The 23,478-nt window shown below is 40.9% G+C and overlaps 2 protein-coding genes across 3 annotated transcripts in view; both read right to left on the reverse strand.

Annotated features, from left to right (window-relative positions):
• abcc5 (ATP-binding cassette, sub-family C (CFTR/MRP), member 5) overlaps positions 1-6,084 on the reverse strand; it is a gene marked incomplete at both ends in the record, with an annotated part of 61,533 nt that extends 55,449 nt beyond the window's left edge. The window contains 4 exon segments of the mRNA XM_080731145.1: positions 552-583; positions 585-708; positions 1,937-1,995; positions 5,986-6,084. Of these exon segments, the coding sequence (XP_080587271.1) occupies positions 552-583; positions 585-708; positions 1,937-1,995; positions 5,986-6,084 (314 nt within the window).
• A 5,190-nt stretch (positions 6,085-11,274) lies between these two features.
• rpl35a (ribosomal protein L35a) lies at positions 11,275-15,292 on the reverse strand. 2 transcript variants are annotated; one of them, XM_080731686.1, is made up of 5 exons: positions 15,257-15,292; positions 14,209-14,245; positions 13,364-13,516; positions 11,724-11,868; positions 11,275-11,307 (listed from the first exon to the last, which is right to left on the reverse strand). In XM_080731686.1, the coding sequence occupies exons 2-5, from the start codon at positions 14,217-14,219 to the stop codon at positions 11,284-11,286; spliced, it is 333 nt and encodes a 110-aa protein (XP_080587812.1). In that variant the 5' UTR covers positions 14,220-14,245; positions 15,257-15,292; the 3' UTR covers positions 11,275-11,283. The 2 variants fall into 2 exon arrangements, with proteins under 2 accessions (XP_080587812.1, XP_080587811.1); XM_080731685.1 differs by having other exon boundaries at positions 11,275-11,376.
• Between the last annotated feature and the right edge of the window lie 8,186 nt (positions 15,293-23,478).

Consider the following 23,478-nt stretch of genomic DNA (forward strand, 5'->3'; position numbering starts at 1 on the left):
ATAATTTTTATGTGTGTAGCTAGTAGCGACCCTCCAAAAATGGTCAAAAAATGGCCTTCAATATTGTTATTTTGGTGTTCACCTTTGTTGCTTGGGGCATTGAATGATTGCACTCTCCCACAGTAATAAGGAAAAGAAAAAATAACACATATTGGCCATTTTTACACTTTGGTAATTTTAAGCTCAGTGTCAGGGAAGCCCAAAACGAGAGTAAATGCCAGCAGAAAAGTATTGCAAGCCATTTTGGCAAAATCTTGGTCAGCGCTACCCACACGTTTGGCTGTGAAGCTCATGACTCGAATGCCCGATGCTTACAAGTTGTACCTCGTTGTAAAGGCGACGAATAAACGATAAAAATGATATAAAACAATACAATTTGGTATTATTAAAGGGGAGATATAATGCACACACACAAGTCAAGTTTCCTTTCTTTTCGTGCTGAGTTTATATATTTTGGGGTCGCGGCCTGAAAAGGTTGAGAACCACTGAATGAAACTATGAATACCAAGTTGAGGGTTCAGTTTCTTGCTCATGGACACGTCTCCACTGACCTGTCCCTGGTTGGCTCGGCAGCTCTCCAATGGTGACACGGGCCACACATTGTCCAATAGGAGCTGTCCTTTACGGTAGGCATGGATGGCCAACGGTGTCAGCCAATTAAATGTCATGAACGACAGCAGACCTGCGCTGTCAACGGGATGCACATGTCTGAGAGGAGAGGAGAGGAGAGGAGAGGAGAGGAGAGGAGAGGAGAGGAGAGGAGAGGAGAGGAGAGCAGAAGAGAGGAGAGGAGAGGAGAGGAGAGGAGAGGAGAGGATTAGTATTGGGTATTCTGATAATTCTTACAAATTTAGAATTTAGGCAATTAACTGACGCTCTTAAGCCAAAGATAGCAGATCTACAAGCTCTCAACGCCTTAAACTGCGAGGCGTTGAGAGCTTGTAGATCGTCTATTTTCGGGAAATAGGTTTGGTGTAGAGGTAAAAAAGAGCAGACCAAGTACAGAGTGAAAGGTCAAGTTTACTAAAAACACAAATCCAACATAGACTGATGACAGTGCTGTCAAACAAGTCCATGAAATCGATGTAAACCTGCATCACACATGGGGTCCCTGCTTCATCTCCCTCTCAGCTAAGGGGTCCTTGGTCTGAAAACGTTGAAGACCCCTGGAGTAAACCAAGAACCTAGCATGATGCTAAGTCAGGATGAGTCTACGTGGTGGTCATAACCAGGTCCAGTGCTACGGGCTACGGTGGAGTCTGAAGAGGTGAGTTTTCAGATAACTGTTTATTCAACAGTTTGCCAACCAGAAGGTGTGTTGGTTCAGACAGCTTCCCTGTGGTAGCTGATCTGAGCGCTAGGGGTTGTTTCAGATCACGTCTGTCTAGTCCTGGGGTCTTCAACGTTTTCAGGCCAAGGACCCCTTTGTTGAGAAAGAGATGAAGCAGGGACCCCCACAACCTGTTCATAGAGTCCATATAGTTTCATTGTTTGACAGCACAATCATCAGTGTATTTTGGATTCATGTCAATTTGTGTTTTCAGATATTTAACCACTTGAACCGTCAATACTTAACTTGACATTTCACTATGCACTTAGTCTGCTCTTTTCCTCCAACACCAAACATCTTTGCTGAAAATAGCCGATCTACAAGCTCACAACGCCTCGAAGCGCGAGGCGTTGTGAGCTTGTAGATCTGCTATTTTTGGCTAAAGTTCTCAGAATATGACACTAGCATTCAAGTGGTTAAAATAAAAAAGGAGAAAGAAGTTTCTATCACACAAAGATTTGGAGGACCCCCTGTAGCGACTCTGAGGACCCCCTAGGGGTCCCGGACCCCCTGTTGAAGACCCTTGGTCTAGTCTGTCTGTCTGTCTGTCTGTCTGTCTGTCTGTCTGTCTGTCTGTCTGTCTGTCTGTCTGTCTGTCTGTCTTACTTGTTGTCAGTAGATGTGTCTGTCTCCTTGTCAACAGATCCCTCCTCTGATGGTGCACCCTGAAACAAACACACGCACGCACACAGTATAGTGAATAAACAGTTCTATTGTCCAACACACCTCATCCCAATACATAGCTTCCTTTTAAAACATTGCTTCAGTAATATTTTTAGCTTTTTATTATGTGTTTTTTTCTTCTTCGTTTTTTCCCAGGGACAAGATTTAAGAAGTTCAGATTAGATTGCACTGTTAAATAGCATCAAAGCCAGGTCATTGGCCATCACTAGTGTGATGTAGATACTAGGCTAGGTTCTAAACAAGAAAGCATCTATAGGCCTACTGTTGTGTTGTGGCACAGAAATTAAGCACCTTTACGTGAAAAGTGTGTATTAGATTAATAGGATATAAATCGTGTCATATATATACCCTATTTTTCCCAAACTAATTAGGCCAATCTCTCAGTTGGATTGTGCAAAAAAAAGAAAAAAAGAAAAAGACTAATTGACTAATCGAGGTCAGCTCTAGATTCCACCAGTCTGGCTAACCTTCGTTAAATAAAAGGGAGAAACAGGGTCCTGCAGCATTAGATAAGAGTCTGTTCTTGAGAGACTAGGATTCCACAAATGTCGCAAATGTTGAAGAGGGTGACTGTGACCTAACCGTTGAATAAAGACCGTGTCGTCACTGTCGGGCAGAAACGTATCTCCAAATTTCAAATTTGTATGTTTTTTTGTAAAGCAAAGCCCTGCTTCAACATACAAGGCCGTCGCACAAAACTAGTGAAAACAGCAGATCTACAAGCACACAACGCCTCGCAGATCGGCTGTTTCAACCATTATCACTTTAAACATGATAAATGCAAAACAAACGGTTATGGACATACAAGGTTTTAACCCGACAACGGCGATATACAAGATACCATATGGAAACAGGGTTGAGGCGAAGGCGAGAAAGCATCTTCTCTTACTCAATCAGAGAAGGAGGAGTTGCAGCAGAGCCCTGTGGACCTGCCTACGGGCAGTGAACAGGGCACAGCGTTGAGTACGATGAGCGCTCAAGGCTTTAATTCAGATATTACAATTCAAACCGAGGGATGGCAATGGCTCTGGGGTAGAGCGAGCGGCCCCTTGGCAACCGGAAAGGTTCCCATGCACTTCCCAGTTCGATCCCAGGCTCCCCCAGAGCTACTGTCCAAGTATCCTTGAGTCTAATTGCTCTCGATGAGCAGGTTGGTGCCTTGCATGGTTTCCTCCGCCATCGGTGTATGAATGTGTGTGTGAATGTAAGCACAATCATTGTAAAGCGCCCAGGGGCGTCACAAGGGGGGGGGGGGGGGGGGACTGAGTTACTAGGGCCCAAGGTGGAGGGGCCCTAGTAACTTTATCTATTGAAAAATAGCAGATATACAAGCTTGCAGATCTGCTATTTTTGAAAAGTCGTGCAAATGTGTGCAAAACTTTGAATATATATATATTTTTAAGTAAACATTTGTAACTCAAATTTTGCTTCTGGGGGGGTCCCTGGAACTAAAGATTTTGATATGGGGGTCCGTGGCCAAATACATATCATTTTATTTTGGGGGTCCTTGACATGAAAGAGTTTGAGCACCACTGACATGGAAACATAGGTTTCTTGCACACATTTTCACAATTTGTCAAAAGTGCCGTGCTGTGAGCTTGTAGATCTGCTATTTTTCAACAGTTAACATTCATGGGGGCCCGCAGTGAATCCTTGTACCCAGTGCCCAGAATTTGGTGTGGCGCCCCTGAAAGCGCCTAAAGGTGCTATATAAATGCACCATATACATTTTATGGCAACTGCCCCTCTACTTCTCACAGGTGACTTCAAAATGAAGGTCTTGTTTCCCCCACCTCTGATTTATTTTACTTTTGTCTGCGACAATACATTCATTAACCACTTTAAAACTGGCCATCAAACTATCAAAAATAGCAGATCAACAAGCTCACGAGTCACAACGCAGTTTTTATTTCGGGCTTAAGTAAAAAGACGCCTCTGATTCAAACACATCATCATGATGATGATCATGATGAGGGGCTGCTACTCATGACTTGTAAATAGACTAAGCCCCCATGCACACCCCCCCCCCCCCCTTTCTGCTTTATCAAATGATGTTACGCTCTTCCAGCTTTTTAAATTGATGTTATCCTAGATAAAGTACTATGTTCTATCCGTCTGTCTTTCATTGTTATATGAGATACATAAAGTGTGGTTCCTGTGGAAATAAGCTGTAAGGCTTTCTAGGATCTCCTTTTAGTTGACCTTGTACCGGTGATTTAAGCTGTCATGAAACTGTACTTTTTGTCTATTGCAAACTGCTAATAAATTCTTCAATCAATCAATCAATCAATCAATCAATGTGATTCTGTTCAACAACCTCTGAAAAGCAGTGTTAATTTTGTTATCTAAGACTAAAAGATGACTAAATAGGACTAAAACTAAATGGCGTGCTATTCAAAAGACTAAAGGACTAAATCAGAATCTGCTGTCACAATGAACACTGCTGAAAACCATAATAATACACATAAAATAACAGTTGATCTAGAGATGTACAACCATAATAAAACACATATGAAATAACGGTTCTATTTATAAATGTACAACCATAATAAAAGACATATGAAATAACGGTTCTATTTATAAATGTTCAACCATAATAAAACGCACAGCGGGAAGCTTTGTGAGTGGCTGCTGAGCACGTGCAGAACATCCCCCCTCTCACTCACGTTTTCCCTCTCACGTTTCACACACACACACACACACACACACACACACACACACACACACACACACACACACACACACACACACACACACACACACACACACACACACACACACACTTCATTCACACACTGCCTTGCAGCCAATCACCCGCTGCCCGCTGCCCCTCCTTCTCCCACATCCAGCAACGCATGGATCGCTCAATTGGCTGCTTCATCAGACAGTCAGTGGAAGGGGGAGGGGCCAAGTTATGTAAACAACTGCAGCATCCACGGATGGAGAGGAGAGGAGAGGAGAGGAGAGGAGAGGAGAGGAGAGGAGAGGAGAGGAGAGGAGAGGAGGGGAGGGGAGGGGAGGGGAGGAGAAGAGAAGAGAAGAGAGGAGAGGAGAGGAGAGGAGAGGAGAGGAGAGGAGAGGAGAGGGGAGGGGAGGGGAGGGGAGGGGAGGGGAGGAGAAGAGAAGAGAAGAGAAGAGAAGAGAAGAGAGGAGAGGAGAGGAGAGGAGAGGAGAGGAGAGGAGAGGAGAGGAGAGGAGGAGAAGAGAGGAGAGGAGAGGAGAGGAGAGGAGAGGAGAGGAGGGGAGGGGAGGGGAGAGGAGAGGAGAGGAGAGGAGAGGAGAGGAGGAGGAGGGGAGGGGAGGGGAGGGGAGGGGAGGGGAGAGGAGAGGAGAGGAGAGGAGAAGAGAAGAGAAGAGAAGAGAAGAGAAGAGAAGAGAAGAGAAGAGAAGAGAAGAGAAGAGAGGAGAGGAGAGGAGAAGAGAAGAGAAGAGAAGAGAAGAGAAGATGCAGGGCTTGACATTAAGGCTTGTCCTGTTGTCCTGGACAAGTAATAAATCCTTCCGGACAAGTCCATTAAAGATGTACTTGTCCGTTGGACAAGTGGCTCACTGTGAACAATCTGTGACACTGTGACAGTCCACACTGTTATTTGAACTTTTTCCCCAAAGTATAATTTTTGCCGTGTTTGTTTTGTTATAAGTGTGAAATGTCTCATTTTTATCTGGACAAGTGATTTTTGCGCCCGGACAAGTGAATGGGAAATGTACTTGTCCAAAGGACAAGTGCTTCAAAAAGTGAGGTGTACGCTACGTCCAAACCAGGGAAATCTCCACTGTCAGGTGAAAAGAAGCAACTTGGGCTCCTCATGCATAGAAGGAAGCATGAGGTCAGTCCGTTGTCTCCCCAGGTGCGGCAGAGGGAGAGCAGAGCCCAGATAGGCAATTGGCACTGGGTGAAAAATGGGTTACAAAATCGTGGGATAAAAATGTGTTAAAAAAAAAGTGAGGTGTACATTCACATTCACACTTACTTGTTGTAAGTTGACCTCTTGGCCCCTCCCTTCCTGGACCCCGGTGCACTGGATGACCTCTGACCCCAGGTAGTCCTTACATAAATCATGTTCTTTCATCTTCCAACAACATCAGGAGACGGGAGCTTTTATTCTGAAACATGGAAAACAACTTTACAGCCTGTTTAATGCGTCAAATATTATCCTATTGTGCACCAAATTTCCCAAACACTCCTTCAAATCTCATATTTAGTAATAAAGTGTGTAAAAGTTAAACTAATCTTAAATCTGACATTAAGACTTTCTTGTTTCTCACCAAGCACTTTTTAGTAGGCCTATTTTTTATTTATTTCTTATATTATTGTTTTAGTTTTTAACCATTTCTATTGCTATAGTTAGATAGTGTTGGTATTAATACAGTAGTTATTACGTTTATGCAGATAATAAACAATGACAGTTGTTCTAAAAGAGATGCTTGTTGAATAAACTATATCTTTAATTCACAGGACAGAATAAAACATGTCATGCTACAATTAATCAATTCCATTCAATGGGGCTTTATTTATTGGCATGATTAAAGAAAAAAATACATTGCCAAAGCAAAAGTGGAACAAAGCAACACAAAACAAAACAATGTATGCAGGCTACAACTAAATGGGCAGCTATTAAAGAAACGAGTAAACAGAGCATGTGTTCCATACTTACACTACAACTTACAGAAAACTATCTCAAACCATAAGAATAATAGGAAAGGTTGGCTTGGGATAAACTTTTGAAACAAACGACTGACAGCTATATATTTTCAGTGTTTTGCATTCACTCGGTAATAAAACCTTAGTAGAGTAAACATGGAAAAGAGATTCACAGATTTGAGACAAAAATCAGCTCATGTTTCCACATGTATTTAAAGGTACTTCTTGGCTGCTGGTTGGGCTACCATCCCAGCAGTACAGAAGCATTTATGATGCTTCAATCATAAACATTGATCAGGGACATTGATGGAAACATTGTGGTTGTCAACAATAGGAACACAGACAGACAGCGACCTGCAGGAATATAATGTGTTTTTTAACAGTAAAAATAACATAGATTGGTGATGAAGATGAGACACACTTAACTGCTGCTACTGCCGTACTGCGTGCTGATAAACAGGGTTATGTATGGATGTTAGTGTGAGTTATGTGTGAATGTTGTGATGAGAACATTATGATGACCGTGATGTTAATAACGATAATAAACATACCTGCTCCTCTCATGACCGCCACAGCATCACTGGAAAAAACACCCACAGCGTCCCATGCTCCGGGGGCACGGGCTGCGCTGTGATTGGCTGGTTCGTTGTCAGGGAGACACCAATGTCTGAAGGAGGTGAATTTACACGACTAGAGCAGGGTCTTCAACATAATTCAGGCCAAGGACCCCTTAGTTGAGAGAGAGAGATGAAGCAGGGACCCCCACAACCTGTTCATAGATTCCATATACCGGTAGTTGCATTGTTTGACAGCACAATCATCAGTGTATTTTGGATTCATGTCAATTTGTGTTTTCAGACTTTATTTTTATGTTAGGACAGGGGTCTTCAACGTTTTCAGGCCAAGGACCCCTTAGTTGAGAGAGAGATGAAGCAGGGACCCCCACAACCTGTTCATAGATTCCATATAGTTTCATTGTTTGACAGCACAATCATCAGTGTATTTTGGATTCATGTCAATTTGTGTTTTCATATATTTAACCACTTGAACCCATCATGACCTAATTACTCTGCACTCTGTGCTATTTGCCAAAAATAGAGTAGAGCTTGTAAATCTGCTATTTTTGGCTACAGGTCTCAGAATAATGAGAATATGGACACTATTGAATTGATTGAAGACTTTATTAGAAGTTTGCATAGGAAAAAGTAGTTTCATGACGGTACAGTTCACTGGTACAAGGTCTACTAAAAGGAGATCCTAGAAAAGACTAAGCTTATTTCCACAGGAAACCATTAAAGTATCTCATATAACATTGAAAGACAGACAAATAGAACACAGTACTAGGGTTCAAGTTGTTCATGTAAAAAGGATTGGAAGATTTGGAGGACCCCCTGAGTAACTCTGAGGACCCCCTAGGGGTCCCGGGCCCCGGCCGGACCCCATGTTGAAGACCCCTGCTGTATGTAAAGAGTCAAGACATTTTCTGCCGGTGAATGTTTGTTACACAGGCCTTACACGTGAGGTTTATTTTGCCGTTTATGTGGGTGAGGTGAGGGATGGGGAAAACTAAAGAAAACTCTCAATTCTGACATAAAAGACAGTTAGTGCGACTTGTGAGAATAAAACCCCAGAATGCTGAGACAGTCTGAAGTGCGAGAGGGGAAAGGTCTTATTTGTATTTACCAGTTGTGAACGTGGGCTCAACTAATATGGGTTACAAGTACAACAACCTCCCATTGTGTGTTTTAACTCTGTTAAAACCATATAACTATATGGTTAAAACACAGGTTAACAAGCAAGACGTCAACCCCCCAGACAATGGGATCTGCACTCTTTCCCTCCGTCACACTGCCATCTAGTGGTGAACCTTTAATCTGGTTAACATGTTTCATGGAATTGAAGGACGTTTTGTTAAAGTGATCCCTGACCAGGGACGATGATGTTTCAATATTGAGCTGGGTGCTCGTTTTTGACCCCGCCCCTTTTTAAGTAGGTATTTGTACTTTACTTGAGTATTTCCAATTTCCAATACTTTTACTTCTACTCCACTACATCTCAGATCCAAATATTGTACTTTTACTCCACTACATTTATTTGAAAACTTTAGTTACTAGTTACTTTTCGGATATAAGTTATAATATTTTAAAACACACATTAACCACTTTAGCCATTATACCTAGGTTGTTTGAAAATAGCCGATCTACAAGCTCCAAACGCATCATATCATGACTGTGAGCTTGTAGATCTGCTATTTTCCAAAAAATTGTACTTTTACTTTTGGTACTTTAAGTAGGTACATTTTGATGCCAATACTTTCGTACTTTTACTCAAGTTCATTTTGAATTGAAGTACATCTATTGCAGTATTGATACTTTTACTTAATAAGTAAAGAGTGTGAGTCCACTGGTCTTTGCCATCTCCAGGCAAACGTCACAATGCAGTGTCAGCCTGGCTTCATCAAAGTCGTCTCCATAGAATTGCACCATGCGTTTGCGGGCGCTGTTTCCGACAACACAATCCTCCACATGTGTGTTGACCATTTCCACACGTGAGAAAAACTTTAGCCTGATTCTCAAAGCAAAAAAAACGTGCTAAAAGTGTCTAACTGCATACGCAGGCCACGGGCTGAGTGCAATGTAGTTGGAAGCAATGGACTGCAGTCTGCAGCGATGCCGTTTTAGTGGTCCAGCGTGTGGGGCACAGGGGTCGCAGAGACGGTGCGTCTTCGTCTTGGTAGGCTACAGTATAACAGAGCTACATCATACAGCCAGGATGTGGGGCGGTCTTTGACGCTGTGTATAACAAAGCCAACGTGTGATATCGGCCGAGTGCCAGGAATGCAGTTTGGCCAGTTTGGGAAAACTTGTGAAAAGACTGAGTCGGCGAAAAATCAATGGGCTCTCATAACTGTACGCTCAAGCACTCACGCGCCCCCTATGGTCCCGCCGCTGTCCCTGACTAATACGACAAATATGTCTTAATACATTATAATTGTCCTCTATAACTACAATGTAAAATTAAAAACACCTCAATTATTTTATTTCTTCTAGAAATAGCTAATCTTTCACTCAATAGGGGAAATGCCCGTCACAAGTTGATGATGTCATAAATGTCAAGTGTAATCTATCCCTATGGAATTTATGGCATGCATGTGAAAATAAAAACAAACTTAATACTTCCTATGGTTAATATGAGCATCAAATCAATATTTCAAATGTGTTTGTGTTTTTTTGCACATGCATGCCATAAAAATTACACATGACATTTATGACATCATCAACTTGCGACAGGCATTTCCCCTACTGAGTGAAAGATTAGCTATTTCTAGAAGAAATAAAATATTTAAGGTGTTTTTAATTTTACATTGTAGTTATAGAGGACAATTATAATGCATTAAGACATATTTGTCGTATTAGTCAGGGATCACTTTAAAATACTCATGCTTGCATCAACTAGTATCAAGAACTCTGTTCTAAAATATGTAATGAAAATAGTTTATTCAGGTTTGTGAAAAAGAACATTGTACCTTGATTAAAACCATTGATTGAAAACATGATTAACGTCATTTATCAGTTTAAGCTTTTTCAAGCAGTTGTCCTTCAGGTGAGGTTAATTTTTATTTTTTTTTCAGTCAGCTATAAACTGGTTAGCAATCCCAGTGCTATTTATTATTTTTTTGAATCCCCCAAAATACAAATCTGATCCACTCAGAAAGGGAATTTAAAATTTTGCCTAAGTAATTACTAAATCTTGATTCAGAGTGGATCCGATTTGCATTTTGGATGTTGAAAGATAGATCAATAAAAATGTAACTTTCAACAGTATAAACATTACATACTCTCTAACATCATTTAAGCTGTAATATTAATTTCTTAATGACACGTCTGCTGAGATAATTCTGTGATGACAGATGGCACATCAGTGATCCCAATGACACTTAGTGAGTTTTTAACTTGGCACCTGCAGATTACTGGACTGCTGGAGCAGTGGACAGCAGTAGACTTCGTTGCGGTCAGGCAGAAACCTCCTAAAACCACGTTGTTCTTTCACAAATGTATGTCCAACTAGATCATACTACAGAGCCACATAAAACCCAAAGTAGAAATACAAGCTTGGAACCCTGTTGAACTGCTACTTATGACATTTGTTTTAGTTTTAATTTTGAAAACTAAATGTTTTGGACATGAAGTTTTCACCCAACAGACAATTTCCTAAACGTTTCAGAAGCTTCCATTGATTCTCATCCTCTTTAATTTCAACTTCAAGCACCAGTTTAAGGTGCATTCGCCCCCATTTGATAGTGACTTTATTTTCTAGAACCCCAATCTAAACTAGATTAATTTAACTCGGCGTACAAATGAAACCAAATGGACCCTTATCAAGCAGTCAGTCTGTCTCACTCAGTCCACATCTCCAGAGAAGAGAAGATTTATGTCTGTACAATATCACATCTTTAGATTGACCTCCACACAGCAATAAAACCTGTTGACTGCTTTGGTGTAAAAGAGAAAATACATGAATACATTCATGGAACTGTTGTTCCATATGAAATGTAAACCCCAATGATGACAGAGCCGGTCAAGTCTGTTTTTTGTGTTTTTATTTATTCTGTACAACCAACAGACACTCAGATTCGGGAAGGGTACAGCATCTGAAAGACACAAAAACAAAAACAAAAGTCACAACCAATAGATGGTCAGATTCGGGAAGGGTACAGCATCTGAAAAGAAAGGAAAATCACATCCATGACTTTGACCTCCAAGTGTAAAAGGTTTTAAAAGATTAAAAGTCAACTTTTTGGTTCACACTAAATCACAAGACACACAAGCTTGTTCTTAGCAGATTTGAACCAGAAACAAATTATGAAGGTGCACTGTGTTTTCGGTTCAAATCTACTGCTGAGCCAATAAACTGAAGCTGTGAGACTATGGAAAATGTTTAAATGGCAAGAGAACTACAGTTGCACACAGCGTCCATGGCCTTGGACAACCGGTGGTACTAGTTAACGGCAGTATAAGTGCATTGAACAGCAAGTGGCACTGGTTAACAGTAGTTAGTTCTAATTACCACTCTGATCCGGTGTCCCATAGCCTTGGCTGGGAGGTTGCTGGTGAATTTGGCGCGGACCATTCCACTGTTTCCATGGGCGCGAGTCACCTTGCCCCAGATCACCCTGGTTTTGTTGGGCTTGCCGCCGGGAGTCACTGTGTTTCTGTTAACAAAGCAGAATATATACTTTTAGTCCAGAAACGTTAATTTGATTTCATGGAGCAAATCCCAAGAAAACATAGATAACTAATTTAACCCATTTAGACCTAAGGCCGATTCTAAAAACGTCTCCTAAAACCTAACCTAAGGTTTCTGAAAGCATTCAAATTTGTATTAAAAAATGTAAAATAAATTAGGTTGCTATATTTATAGCAAATACTAATGTGACACAGAGAGCGTCCCAAAGAATGTCTAGGTAGCACCAGGTCTAAATGGGTTAAGATGTCACAATTTACAAATCCAGTAAACAAATTTTAATTTGAGTAATATAAATGCTCTACTTGGTGAAGCACGTCCCATTTACATGTGTGAACGTTTCTTTGTTTCACATAATAAAGTGCTTGCGAGTGCTGGGTCACCACTGATATTTCAACGTGTCCGTTTATGTTCAGATAACTTCTGATCAACACAGGGGTTAAAGCCAAAATAAATCCCAAGTCTGAAATGTATTTTCAGACCATGTCCTAATGTGTGATTTTGGGACCATGGCACGCGCAGCGCACACCAATATTTGGGGAGACTAGGCTGATTTTGTCATTTGTTTTCCTCTGTTTCCTGTTAAAGGACTAGGAGGGAAAGAAAAGAAAAAATCTGAACGTAGCAGCAGTCTGAATCATCCCGTCACAGGTCAGTTGATGACAACTAATAAAGTCTCATAATATTCGGCAAATCACAAGCAACTTGTTTCTCATTGTACGAACAGGCACCTCACACGTTTCTGCCATTGTTACAAGCTCAAGCAGTCTGCATCGTATAAAGTATGTTCAAGAACACTTTAATGTAAGTGAACATGGCTGCATAATAACGAGGCCACCATGTTGTCAACCAAACTCACGAGTTTCACAATCGTTTACATTTTCTTCACCGACCAACTTCAGGAAGGCTCCAAACATTCTCCAAATAGGAGCATGCTGAAGTTGTGTCCACTCAGCTGTTACAAAAACTCAGTTCATAACTTAATTTCAGATCTTTTTCCTCCCTCATATTTCCAGACACACGCAAGATAGATTATACATTAACAATAGCCTAATAATTTATTTCACAAAATACCGGCTCAAAAGATTCAGTTTTAAATCTGTTGCCAGAACTTGCCACTCAATTGTGTCAACTGTCAAGTATCACTAGTGTGGCAGCACACATGTGTAGGAGTGTGAGACAAATGTTTGCTATGTAACTACCTTTAAACAATTCATTCAGTGAAATAGTGTGCTTGAAGAGACTGAGACATGAGGCATAGGAGAGCAAGGTGGGGAAAAGACAGTATGTCCGCTTGTTCGTGTATGGTGGGTCACATTTTAACCATTCTGGTCCATGACCCAACAGTTGCTGACAACCCTGCATTTCAACCAAAAAAAAACTGTCCGACAAAGTCACCATACCACGCTCCACAGAGAAATGCAGACAGATTCAAACTTAAGGAGACATTGAGTTTGACTCACTTCTTGGCCTTGTAGACGTAGGCACAGCGTTTGCCCAGGTAGAAGTCTACCTCATCTCTGGAGTAGACGCCCTCCACCTTCAGCAGAGCTGTGTGTTCACGCTGGTTCCTCAGACCTCGCTTATAGCCGGCAAAGATGGCCTTGGACCACAGTCTGAAAGGAGAGAAACGCTGTTCAATAGGCCTGTCACAAGTATTACAGAACCGTCTAATCGCAATTATTTGACATAATCGCAATTATTTTGTCATAATCGTTTACATGTTGAGAAATGTTCATTTTCAAAAATAGTGGAAATAGCAGATCTGCAAGCTCACAACGTGTCGCGATGTGAGCTTGATTGGCTATTTCCACTATCAATGTCAATGTTCTTTAGTTGTCAAATATGTCAGTCATTTCTTTGCATATTTAGGTTATGTGTCATATCTGCCATGTGCAACTTCAAAGCCCACAAGCCAAACAGAAATGTAATTGTCAACGACAAGGACAGTTAAATCGTTAATCGCAATTATTTGAGTGCCAATTAATCGTCATGCAAAATGTCATAATCATGACAGCCCTACCATTCAATTCAAACATCTCACCTCAAACATCAATCGTACATGTCTGATGAGAAACGTAACCATGCAAACTAATGTGTGTCAAATAGACTTTAACATGAGCACATACAAACACCCATCACAAATATATTATAAACATCAACAAGCTCACAAGCTAAGAGGGAATCGTTAAAATCCCTAAAGGATCCAAACCTCATACAAACAGTAAACATTCATTTAAATAAGTTTAAGAAACGTATCAACCAAACAACCATCATGCAGCATCGATGCAAAAATTACAATTCTTACCTTCCTGGCATTTTGAGTCTTCTCCAGGCGTGAGAACCTAAGACACAAACAACAAATGACTTAATGCCAAGGCCCAAGTACCGTTTCCATATGCCACATTACATTAATATACCTAACAATTAAAAGACTACAATGGAAGGAAGCTCTTATATCCTTTTGACATGTGCATTTAAGACGGTGTAGGTTAGTTTGTTAGCATCATGGCTGCAGCAGCAGATAGCTGGGATGTTCACTAAAACAGTGGTTCTAAAAGTGGGGTCCGGGGACCCCCAGGGGTCCTTGAGGGAGTTCCAAGGGGGTTGGCAGCTAAAAGATTGTTAGGAACCAAATGGACCCTTTATGGGTCTGTAACTCAAGAGTGTACAAATGGAACCAAATGGACCGGGTCCATTTGTACAATTAACACTGATTTTAAAACGTAAATTGGGGTATCAAGATAGACATTGTCATGTCATTACATGGGGGTCCGCAGCCTAAAATGCATGTCAAACCGGGGGTCCTTAAAATTAAATGGTTGTTGGGGATCACTGCTAGAGCCGCACAAATCTCCTCTTATACTGTCCGTGGCAAATCTTATCAAAAAGGGGTCCGCGGGCTAACAAGTGTCAATTTGGGGGTCCTTGACATGAAGGTTTGAGAAGCAGTCAGGTATAAACATTGGCTATCCATAATGCTACTCAGTTAGTTCACGTTAGCCGGTAACAGTTATTTGACATTGTTGGCAACAATGTGAAGACAGTTTACACAGTAACTTTAACATAGTGAGTTGGTCATGTTGTTACAGTAATTATAATGTATATATGATATATTATTATTATAGTAACAGTCTGAGGCGCATGAGAGAAACGCTGTGCGGTGTGATTCAGTCAGCGGTGTTAGCTCCATCCATCCAGCTCATATCTCCTCCATCCTAACCCATCCATCCATAAAACCTGATGTATTTCATAGTTAAGATGTGATCAGAGCAGCGGGGATGAGAATGGATCACATTAATGAGGTATAAAAGCGTTAAAAGTGACATTTAAACTGTGTGTTTTTAATCTCCTACCTGCACTGAGAGCGAAAAATGGAGGAAAAGAAGGAAGTGCGCGAGGGATGCTGGGAAATTATTGTTGACCTGGGGGGTGGCCGACGAGATGCCTGATAGAAAATAAAACTTTAAATTAAATTTAAAAAAAAAACTGTGAAAACGTGTGTTTTGTATATATTTTTTATTTGAATGAAATATACTGGTTAATGAAAATATAACGGTTGTTTACAGATAGTTATAATATTCGTTTTAGTGGCGAAAACAGACATGTATGATGTAAAGCTGCTTTAGAGAATATTGATCTACGTTCATTTAATCAACTCTTTTGGGTAAAACTTGAGTTTAATTAAAACCTAATCGATAATAACATGGTTAGTCAGTGTTTTCTGGCGACTGAATAGCCAATCACGGGGTCCGCGTGGCGTGCCAAAAAGAGCAGATCTAAAAGCCCACACCGTGCAGCACCCATAGAGCTATAATAGGCAGCACCCCTATGGCAGCACCGCAGCGTATCCTGGGCTTGTAGATCTGCACGCGACACCATCATACTACGAAGTACAGCCACTCCAGAGCGAGGCTTGCTTTAGTTACCATGGTGACCACTGTAAACAGTAGTAGGGAAGTTTATGTGCATTTTGTCAGCAAGTAGACTTTATGGTTTATTCTCTTTATAATAAACAGACAAACGCTTGTTCCACACAAAACGTGAGTAATAATAATTCAATAATTTAATATCACATTTCTCCTTCAGCAATATTATGTTCTTTCTTTCTTTCTTTCTTTCTTTCTTTCTCTTTTATTGCCAACATAATTAACAGAGATTTAAATGTGTTGTTTTGTGGAGGTGTAGCAGTAGCCTATATGGAATGTGCATTTAATTCAGATTACTACAAATCCAGATGGGTTTATTTGTCACTCATAAGATACAGAAGCAGCTCAATGTTGTTGGTGTGACATGTTGAAGTACTGATACAAATAAAGAAATAAGCAAATAAATTGGAAGGAGAATTAGAAGTAAAGTAGAAAGGCAGGTGTGATAAATCTCTTAAAAGAAGACAAACAGACACACAAGGCCTACATCAAATTCACTTGTCTATGAACATTGTGCAAGTAACATTTACATTAAATTTCGGCTCATGTCAGTCAATCAGTCAGTCATATACTGTCTGTATGGCAGGGACGTGCAGAGAATGTTAGATTTCTAAAAGGGCCTTTTGGTGAAAATAATGAAAATATTTTAGGTGCTTGATACCACACAGAGAGGGCAATTGTTTCAACATAAGATGCTGCGTTCAAGTTCAGGAGAGTTTGGACAAGGCAATTCTCTTGAACGCTGCCTTCAGGTATGGCATGGAAAGAGGGGCATTTGCATTTCTTTCACCATAGTAAAAACTGCATTCATGGTCTGGAGAGGGCACTTTTTACAGACGTGTAAAGGGGCAGGGGCCCAAGACCCCTTTGATGTCTATTTATGCATGTGCTTGCTGTATGGCCGTCCTTGTCCATTTTATGCCCATATATGGAAATCCTGATCCATATCTGGAAATGTCCATATATGGACATATTGTGTCAGTCTCATGTGGTCTGTCACTTTTATACCCATATATGGAGATCCCTGAAGATCAATACAGTGTGTGTGTGTGTGTGTGTGTGTGTGTGTGTGTGTGTGTGTGTGTGTGTGTGTGTGTGTGTGTGTGTGTGTGTGTGTGTGTGTGTGTGTGTGTGTGCAGCATGTTGTGTGTAGAGGAGGTTCTCATGGTGTGTACAGTCCTAGAAGACACTGCAGACCAGCTGGATGTGTTGGGAAACATCCTATCAGCTCCCAGCAGAGGGCGCTCTGTGGTAACTAACTGCACTCTCTCCAACCCTTAAAGGAGTAGTTCACCCCCAAAATGACTTTTTTTCTATTGATTACTCACACCATGGAGACTTGAGTTCAATGATATTTTTTTCTTTTTGTCGCATTCCTGAGACAAAAAAATTGTATTACTGTATACTGAATTTATTGTAATCTTTTTTTTTTTTTTGTCTAAGGAATGCCATAAAATATTATGTTATTCTCATAAGTCTTCATGAGTAATCAATAGAAATTAAGTCATTTTGGGGCTGAACTACTCCTTTAATACATCAGTGGTTCTCAATTATAGTTGATGCATTAAATCACTTTGAATACATTGACCCTATTTTTTATCTTGAAAAATTGTCAAGTGTCGAATGTTTTGTCTGTGTGTGTGTGTGTGTGTGTGTGTGTGTGTGTGTGTGTGTGTGTGTGTGTGTGTGTGTGTGTGTGTGTGTGTGTGTGCGTGTTTGTGTGTGTGTGCGTGTTTGTGTTTGTGTTTGTGTGTGTGCGTGTTTGTGTTTGTGTGTGTGCGTGCATGTGTGCTAGGTGCTGCCGGACAGCAGTGGGGCACTAAGCCAGCAGAGACACGCCCATCAGAACCTGGGGGCGGGGCCAGACGAAAGCCGTCACCTGGTCAGAACTAAAGATCCTGAACGACTGAAGAAAATACTCACAGACAGGTAGAGACAGACACTATGTTGTGTCCGCAAACAGAATCCATTTTATGCCCATATATGGATATCCCATCACTGTCACTCTGTGCACTGACCCGAGGCCCCTTACTAAGTAGCAGACATTTACACCATACCTTCCCTGAAAACATGGAATTATCCATATATGGACATTCCCAGAACAAAATCCCTTTATGCCCATATATGGAGATTTCTGGTGTCATCAATCCCAGGCCCCAACCGTCCCAAGAGCCAGCTTTACACTGATTTACACCCTAACTTCCCCGAAAACGTTAATTGCGACCGTAAGGTCGCAGTTTAGTATCAAAACCTCCACCGGCCGTCCGTCCCTGAGTCACACGTCACACGTCACACCTTTGCCCTGCTCATATCTCCGCATCAGTATGACATCACACTGCTGACATCAGTATGACATCACACCGTACACAAATGACCCCTATATAAGACCGGCATTGTCTGTCGTACATTTCGGTCAATTCCAGTGGGGATGCCATTGAAAAGTTAATCTAGTTGTACAAAGTAATCAAAGAATGGGTTGACTGGTAGGCTGGTTGACTGCTTTATCTGTGGAGAGTGTATGTCACTGAGAGTCCTTTTATAGCGATTGAAATCATGATGAGGTCACGATGAGTCATCTATGCCCAAATATAGATTTCTAGGTCAGATGGCCCATGGAGTTTGTGATGTCAAACCTAGCAACCCAATATAAACAAACCTGATGTCAGACCTGAAGTATCCTTTTATACCCATATATGGAGATACAGAGATCTCCATATATGGGCATATTAGAAAGCCCATATATGGGCATATACGGATGACATCAGGGATATCCATATATGGGCATAAAAGGGACAAGGGCTTACAGTTAAGAGATCTCCATATATGGGCATATCAGAAAGCCCATATATGTTCATATACTGATGACATCAGGAATATCCATATATGGGCATAAAAGGGACAAGGACTTACAGTTAAGAGATCTCCATCTATGGGCATAAAGGGACAAGGACTGTTACAGTAGATATAGAGATGTCCATATATGGGCATACATGAACAAGGACTGACAAACACTGAGATCTCCATATAACCTATGGGAATATAAGGGACGAGGACAATGCGTAGCATTGTGAGCTTGTAGATTTATTTTCTAAATATTGTTGTACATTAAAAACTTGAAATGGGTCGTTCTGCATAGTACTTGGGATTTGTTGATGTAAATGTTCACATAGAGTGTAATAATTGGTAAAACAAACTTTTGGCCTATTTGTGGAGATAAGCGACCAACGGTCGCTTATCTCCCGATTAGGGAGTCTTACTGGTATTAAGTCCATATATATATATATATGGATATATATTTATAAAGGATAAAATAAATAAAATGTCCATATACAGTATGGGCATTCCCAGATGATGCCCTGTTAGGGTATCCGCTTATGCTTTACTAATTAACATACGTTTTATGCCCATATATGGAGATCCCTGTCCCAATGTCATCAATATTAAGGACATATGTGGGAATGCTCATATCTGGTAATGCCCATATATGGGCATGTTTTGACATAACATTGTTGACTATCATGCAAGGGTCTCCATATAAGGAGACTGGTCCAGATGGCCAACAATTGGGCGAGGTCGCATGTCGCCCTGAGGCGTCTTACAAGTTGTAATAGAACTAGGGTGGACTAGAATAAAAAGATGTTCCAAGCTTAACGTCTTTGATAAAAACATCAAGTTATGATTCACTGTTTAGTCTACCACTAGTGAGGAGTGCATAAGCATAATAATCTATATTTAATACAGGTTTTATTTCAGACACAGGCAATTTATATCTGATCTCTGGTAACCTTGAGGTCATTAACCAGCTCAGCATTACATTTTCCAGTATTTGCTGGCATCATTCTCTGCTATAATCGTGTATATAAGTTTCCAAAGTGACATTTCTGTTCTAATGGAGGACTGTATTTCTTCCAATTATATTATATCAATACAGAGGCAATTTCTAAACCATAATAATACAGTATGTATTTTAACCACACAACCTGCTTAGTTTACTAGAGCAGTGTTTCTCAACCTTTTTTCTGTATGGGCACACTTTTCATGTCCCAAGAATCAATGGGCACACCAACATAATACGGGCGTGTAAATGTCGTCACTGTCGGGCAGAAACCTTGTACCTCCAAGTTTCAAATGTGTACGTTTATTCGCAAAGTAAAGCCCTGCTTCATCATACAAGGCCGTCGCACAACAGTAGTGAAAACAGCAAATCTACAAGCACCGCAAGGCGTTGTGTGCTTGTAGATCGGCTGTTTTCTCTAAAATGATAAATACAATACTGGCTTTCAAGCAGTTTCAAGGGGCACACTTGACCCTTCTCAGGGGCACACCAAAGGTCCCCAGGCACAGTGGTTGAGAAACTCTGCCCTTATGAACCCCTAATTGCTCCTGATAAGCAGGTGCGTCACAAGGGGGGGACTGAGTTACTAGGGCCCAAGGTGGAGGGGCCTTCATTATTTTTAGAGTCCCTCCCAGGGGTCTGTGGCCCCCTCCTTTTCCCCTCTAACAAGCTCAGTATTATTAGTTAACAGTGCCCTCTGGTGGGTTCATGTGGCATGTCCACACAATACCTCTGTGCATAACTTGATTGATTGATTGAAGAATGTATTAGAAGTTTGCAATAGACAAAAGTACAGTTTCATGACAGAAAAAAATCAAATCACTGGTACAAGGTCAACTAAAAGGAGATCCTAGAAAGCAGAGGCTTATTTCCACAGGAACCACACTTTAAGTATCTCATATAACATTGAAAGACAGACGGATAGAACAAAGTACTTTATCTAGGATAATATCAGTTTCAAAAGCATAATATCAAATACAAAGGCAGAAAAAAGAAAAGGGGGGGGGGGGCATGGGGGCTTAGTCTATTTACAAGTCACAGGTAGCAGCTGTCTGAAGGTGACTTTTCATACCAATTTTGAAGGAGGCTAGGGATTTGCTCTCCTTTAAGGCTTGTGGAAGGTTTTCCACATGTTGATGGTATAGCAGGAGAACGAGTTAGAGCCTTGTTTAGTGTTAAATCTACGTTGTCTTTAGTCCTGGGTTTCTAGAAGGTGACATAGCTGTTGCCTGTTCTGGTTCATTTTCCCATAGCTTCTCGGTTGGCTCTACAGCAGATTTGAATGGGAAACACATTCAAATCCATTGCCAGGTGAATCAAATTAAGCTATGAACCATAATAGGAAAACAGGTATGCCACCTTCTGGAACTATGTTATGCACAGAATATGCCTAAGGGGGGGATTTAAAAAAGTTTAAAATCAAGATAGACACATTCATTGTGTTGGTTACAGAAAATATCTTGATTTTAGGGTATAGCAGTCATAGAACAAAGTATAAGCTAGCCGCTAGCCCGCTACACTGTCTATGTTGCTTTAGGAATCTGGTTTACGCTTCATAGTAAGCCAGCGGCACGCGACGGAAACAGCTGATCTACAAGCTCGCGACGAGTCGAATCCTTGACACATGGTGAGCTTGTAGATCTGCCATTTTGTAGATCTGCCAAACACACCATTTAGGCCACTTTACAGCATGTTATGTAACACCAATAACTTGATCTGTTTCCTGCTGTAGCCACGAGTTACCATTCTGTGATTTGTAAACTATTTGATGTTGTTAATGCATAATTTACTTTGTGTAGTGTATTTGTGTGGCAAGGAGACACAGGCAAACTCTTTTTGTTTGTCAATTTAAAGAATCACCTATAATAGCGTTACAGTATATAGGCCAATGTTGGCTATTACATGCCAATTATTTTCTTATAAAGGTAACACGGCCAACATTACTCTCAAATGATAAACACAAAGGGGGTAAGAATAAATATTTTAGCATATGGGTTCCAATGTGAGATGGTTTACATGCATACTGTGGAGTACACACACAAGCAGAACACATGATACAGACATAATACACACATCAACATTTGATCTAAGCAATAAATGAAACACATTTCCTGTATTGTCATGGATTTAATATGGGCTCCTTTATTTCTGATATACATAGCAGGTTGTTAACACATACGGGTACATGTACATGCATATTGATGCATATTAAAACATGTCAACAAATGTCTATAAATGCTCCAACACAATTCAGCTGAGGGCATACTTTTAATTAATTAACTATCAAATTACAGTGACCATAGGTTTACATTGTAAACATCATTTAAAAAAGCAGCCTCGTATTAAATTAGTTCAGACCATTCAAACAGACAATGGACAGAGTGGAGGTGGAATGTGCTAAGGTTGGCCTCAGACTGAATGCAAAGAAGACTGAGGTAATCACCTATAACATCCACATGGACCATCCACCGATTACAACATCAGATGGCAACGCTCTGCGAGAGGTCAATGACTTCAAATACTTGGGTTCCTGGATGAACTCCACATAACAGGACGTCACGTTAAGGTCAGGAAGGCACTAGCGTGGAGGGCCCTGAACGGTATGTCAAGAGTGTGGTGCTCGAATCTCCCCCGACACATAAAGCTGAGCCTATTCCACGCCACTGTGGAGTCTGTCCTCCTGTATGGCTGCAAAAGCTGGACCCTGACACCCACCCTGCAGAAGTCCCTGGATGGGTGCTACACCAGAATGCTACAAGCTGTTCTGAATGTGGACCAGAACATCCACATTACCAACAAGGACCTGTACAGGCTACTGCCGAGGCTCAGCAAGAAGGTAGCAGCTAGGAGGATGAAGCTGGCCGGCCACAGCCACAGACATCGGGAGCTCCCGGCCAGCAGGCTGGTCCTGTGGGAACCAACGCGCGGACATCGATCGCGAGGACGTTCCGGGTTAACGTATGTGGACGTCCTGAAGAAGGATGCGGGAGCTGAAAGCTCTTCGGAGCTGGTCGGGTGTATGGAGAACCGGAAAGATTGGAGACTCCGATGGAAGCTTGTCTGAGGACGACCGAGAGAGATGGGACAAGTACAGCCTGACTCTACTTGATCTTCTCCAGGACCAAACGCACCTCCTTGGGACTGTTGTTCCAGGGTCCCATAACACCCTAGTGAAGACAGAAACAAAACAACACATGACTCAGAGAAAGGGTCATAGGAAATACTGTACCTAACAAGTATTTAATCATCAATTTGTCATTAATTTAATAATTCACTGTGTAAATTCCACATAAAGAATGATAAATATAAAGATACTGTATTTAGTTTTAAAATGTGTTTTAACTGGAGTGGAAGGGGAAGTCCAGTCCACACAACTATAATGATAATGTTTAGTGCTGGGACCATTTTAAAAGCAATTTAATGATTGACAGAAACGCTGACAGCCAATCAAAATCCATCCACATTTACAGGGTGCAACTGTGTTTCGATGTTAATTCTATTAATTAAACTTTATAGCAAGTTTATAGTTATCATTTTTGGTGTGTATATCCCAAAACTGATTTGCACAAATGTATACATATCTAAAAAAAAAACAAGACATTTTTAATTACACTATAAGCAAAGCAATATTACAATCAAGTCCTCTAACAAGAAAAGACCGTTGCCCAATGTAAGGGCATGTTATAACAGTGTTATGCTTCCATTTACTCTTTCATCCAATAATAATATGTTTGAATAAAAGATTAAGTGGATATATAATATCAAAATATATCTTCAGTGTCCTGTGTCATGGTATGTGATTGCATGCAAAGGA

The sequence above is a fragment of the Nannobrachium achirus genome (genome assembly GCF_963921795.1).
Source record: "Nannobrachium achirus genome assembly, chromosome: 8".
NCBI lineage: Eukaryota > Metazoa > Chordata > Actinopteri > Myctophiformes > Myctophidae > Nannobrachium > Nannobrachium achirus.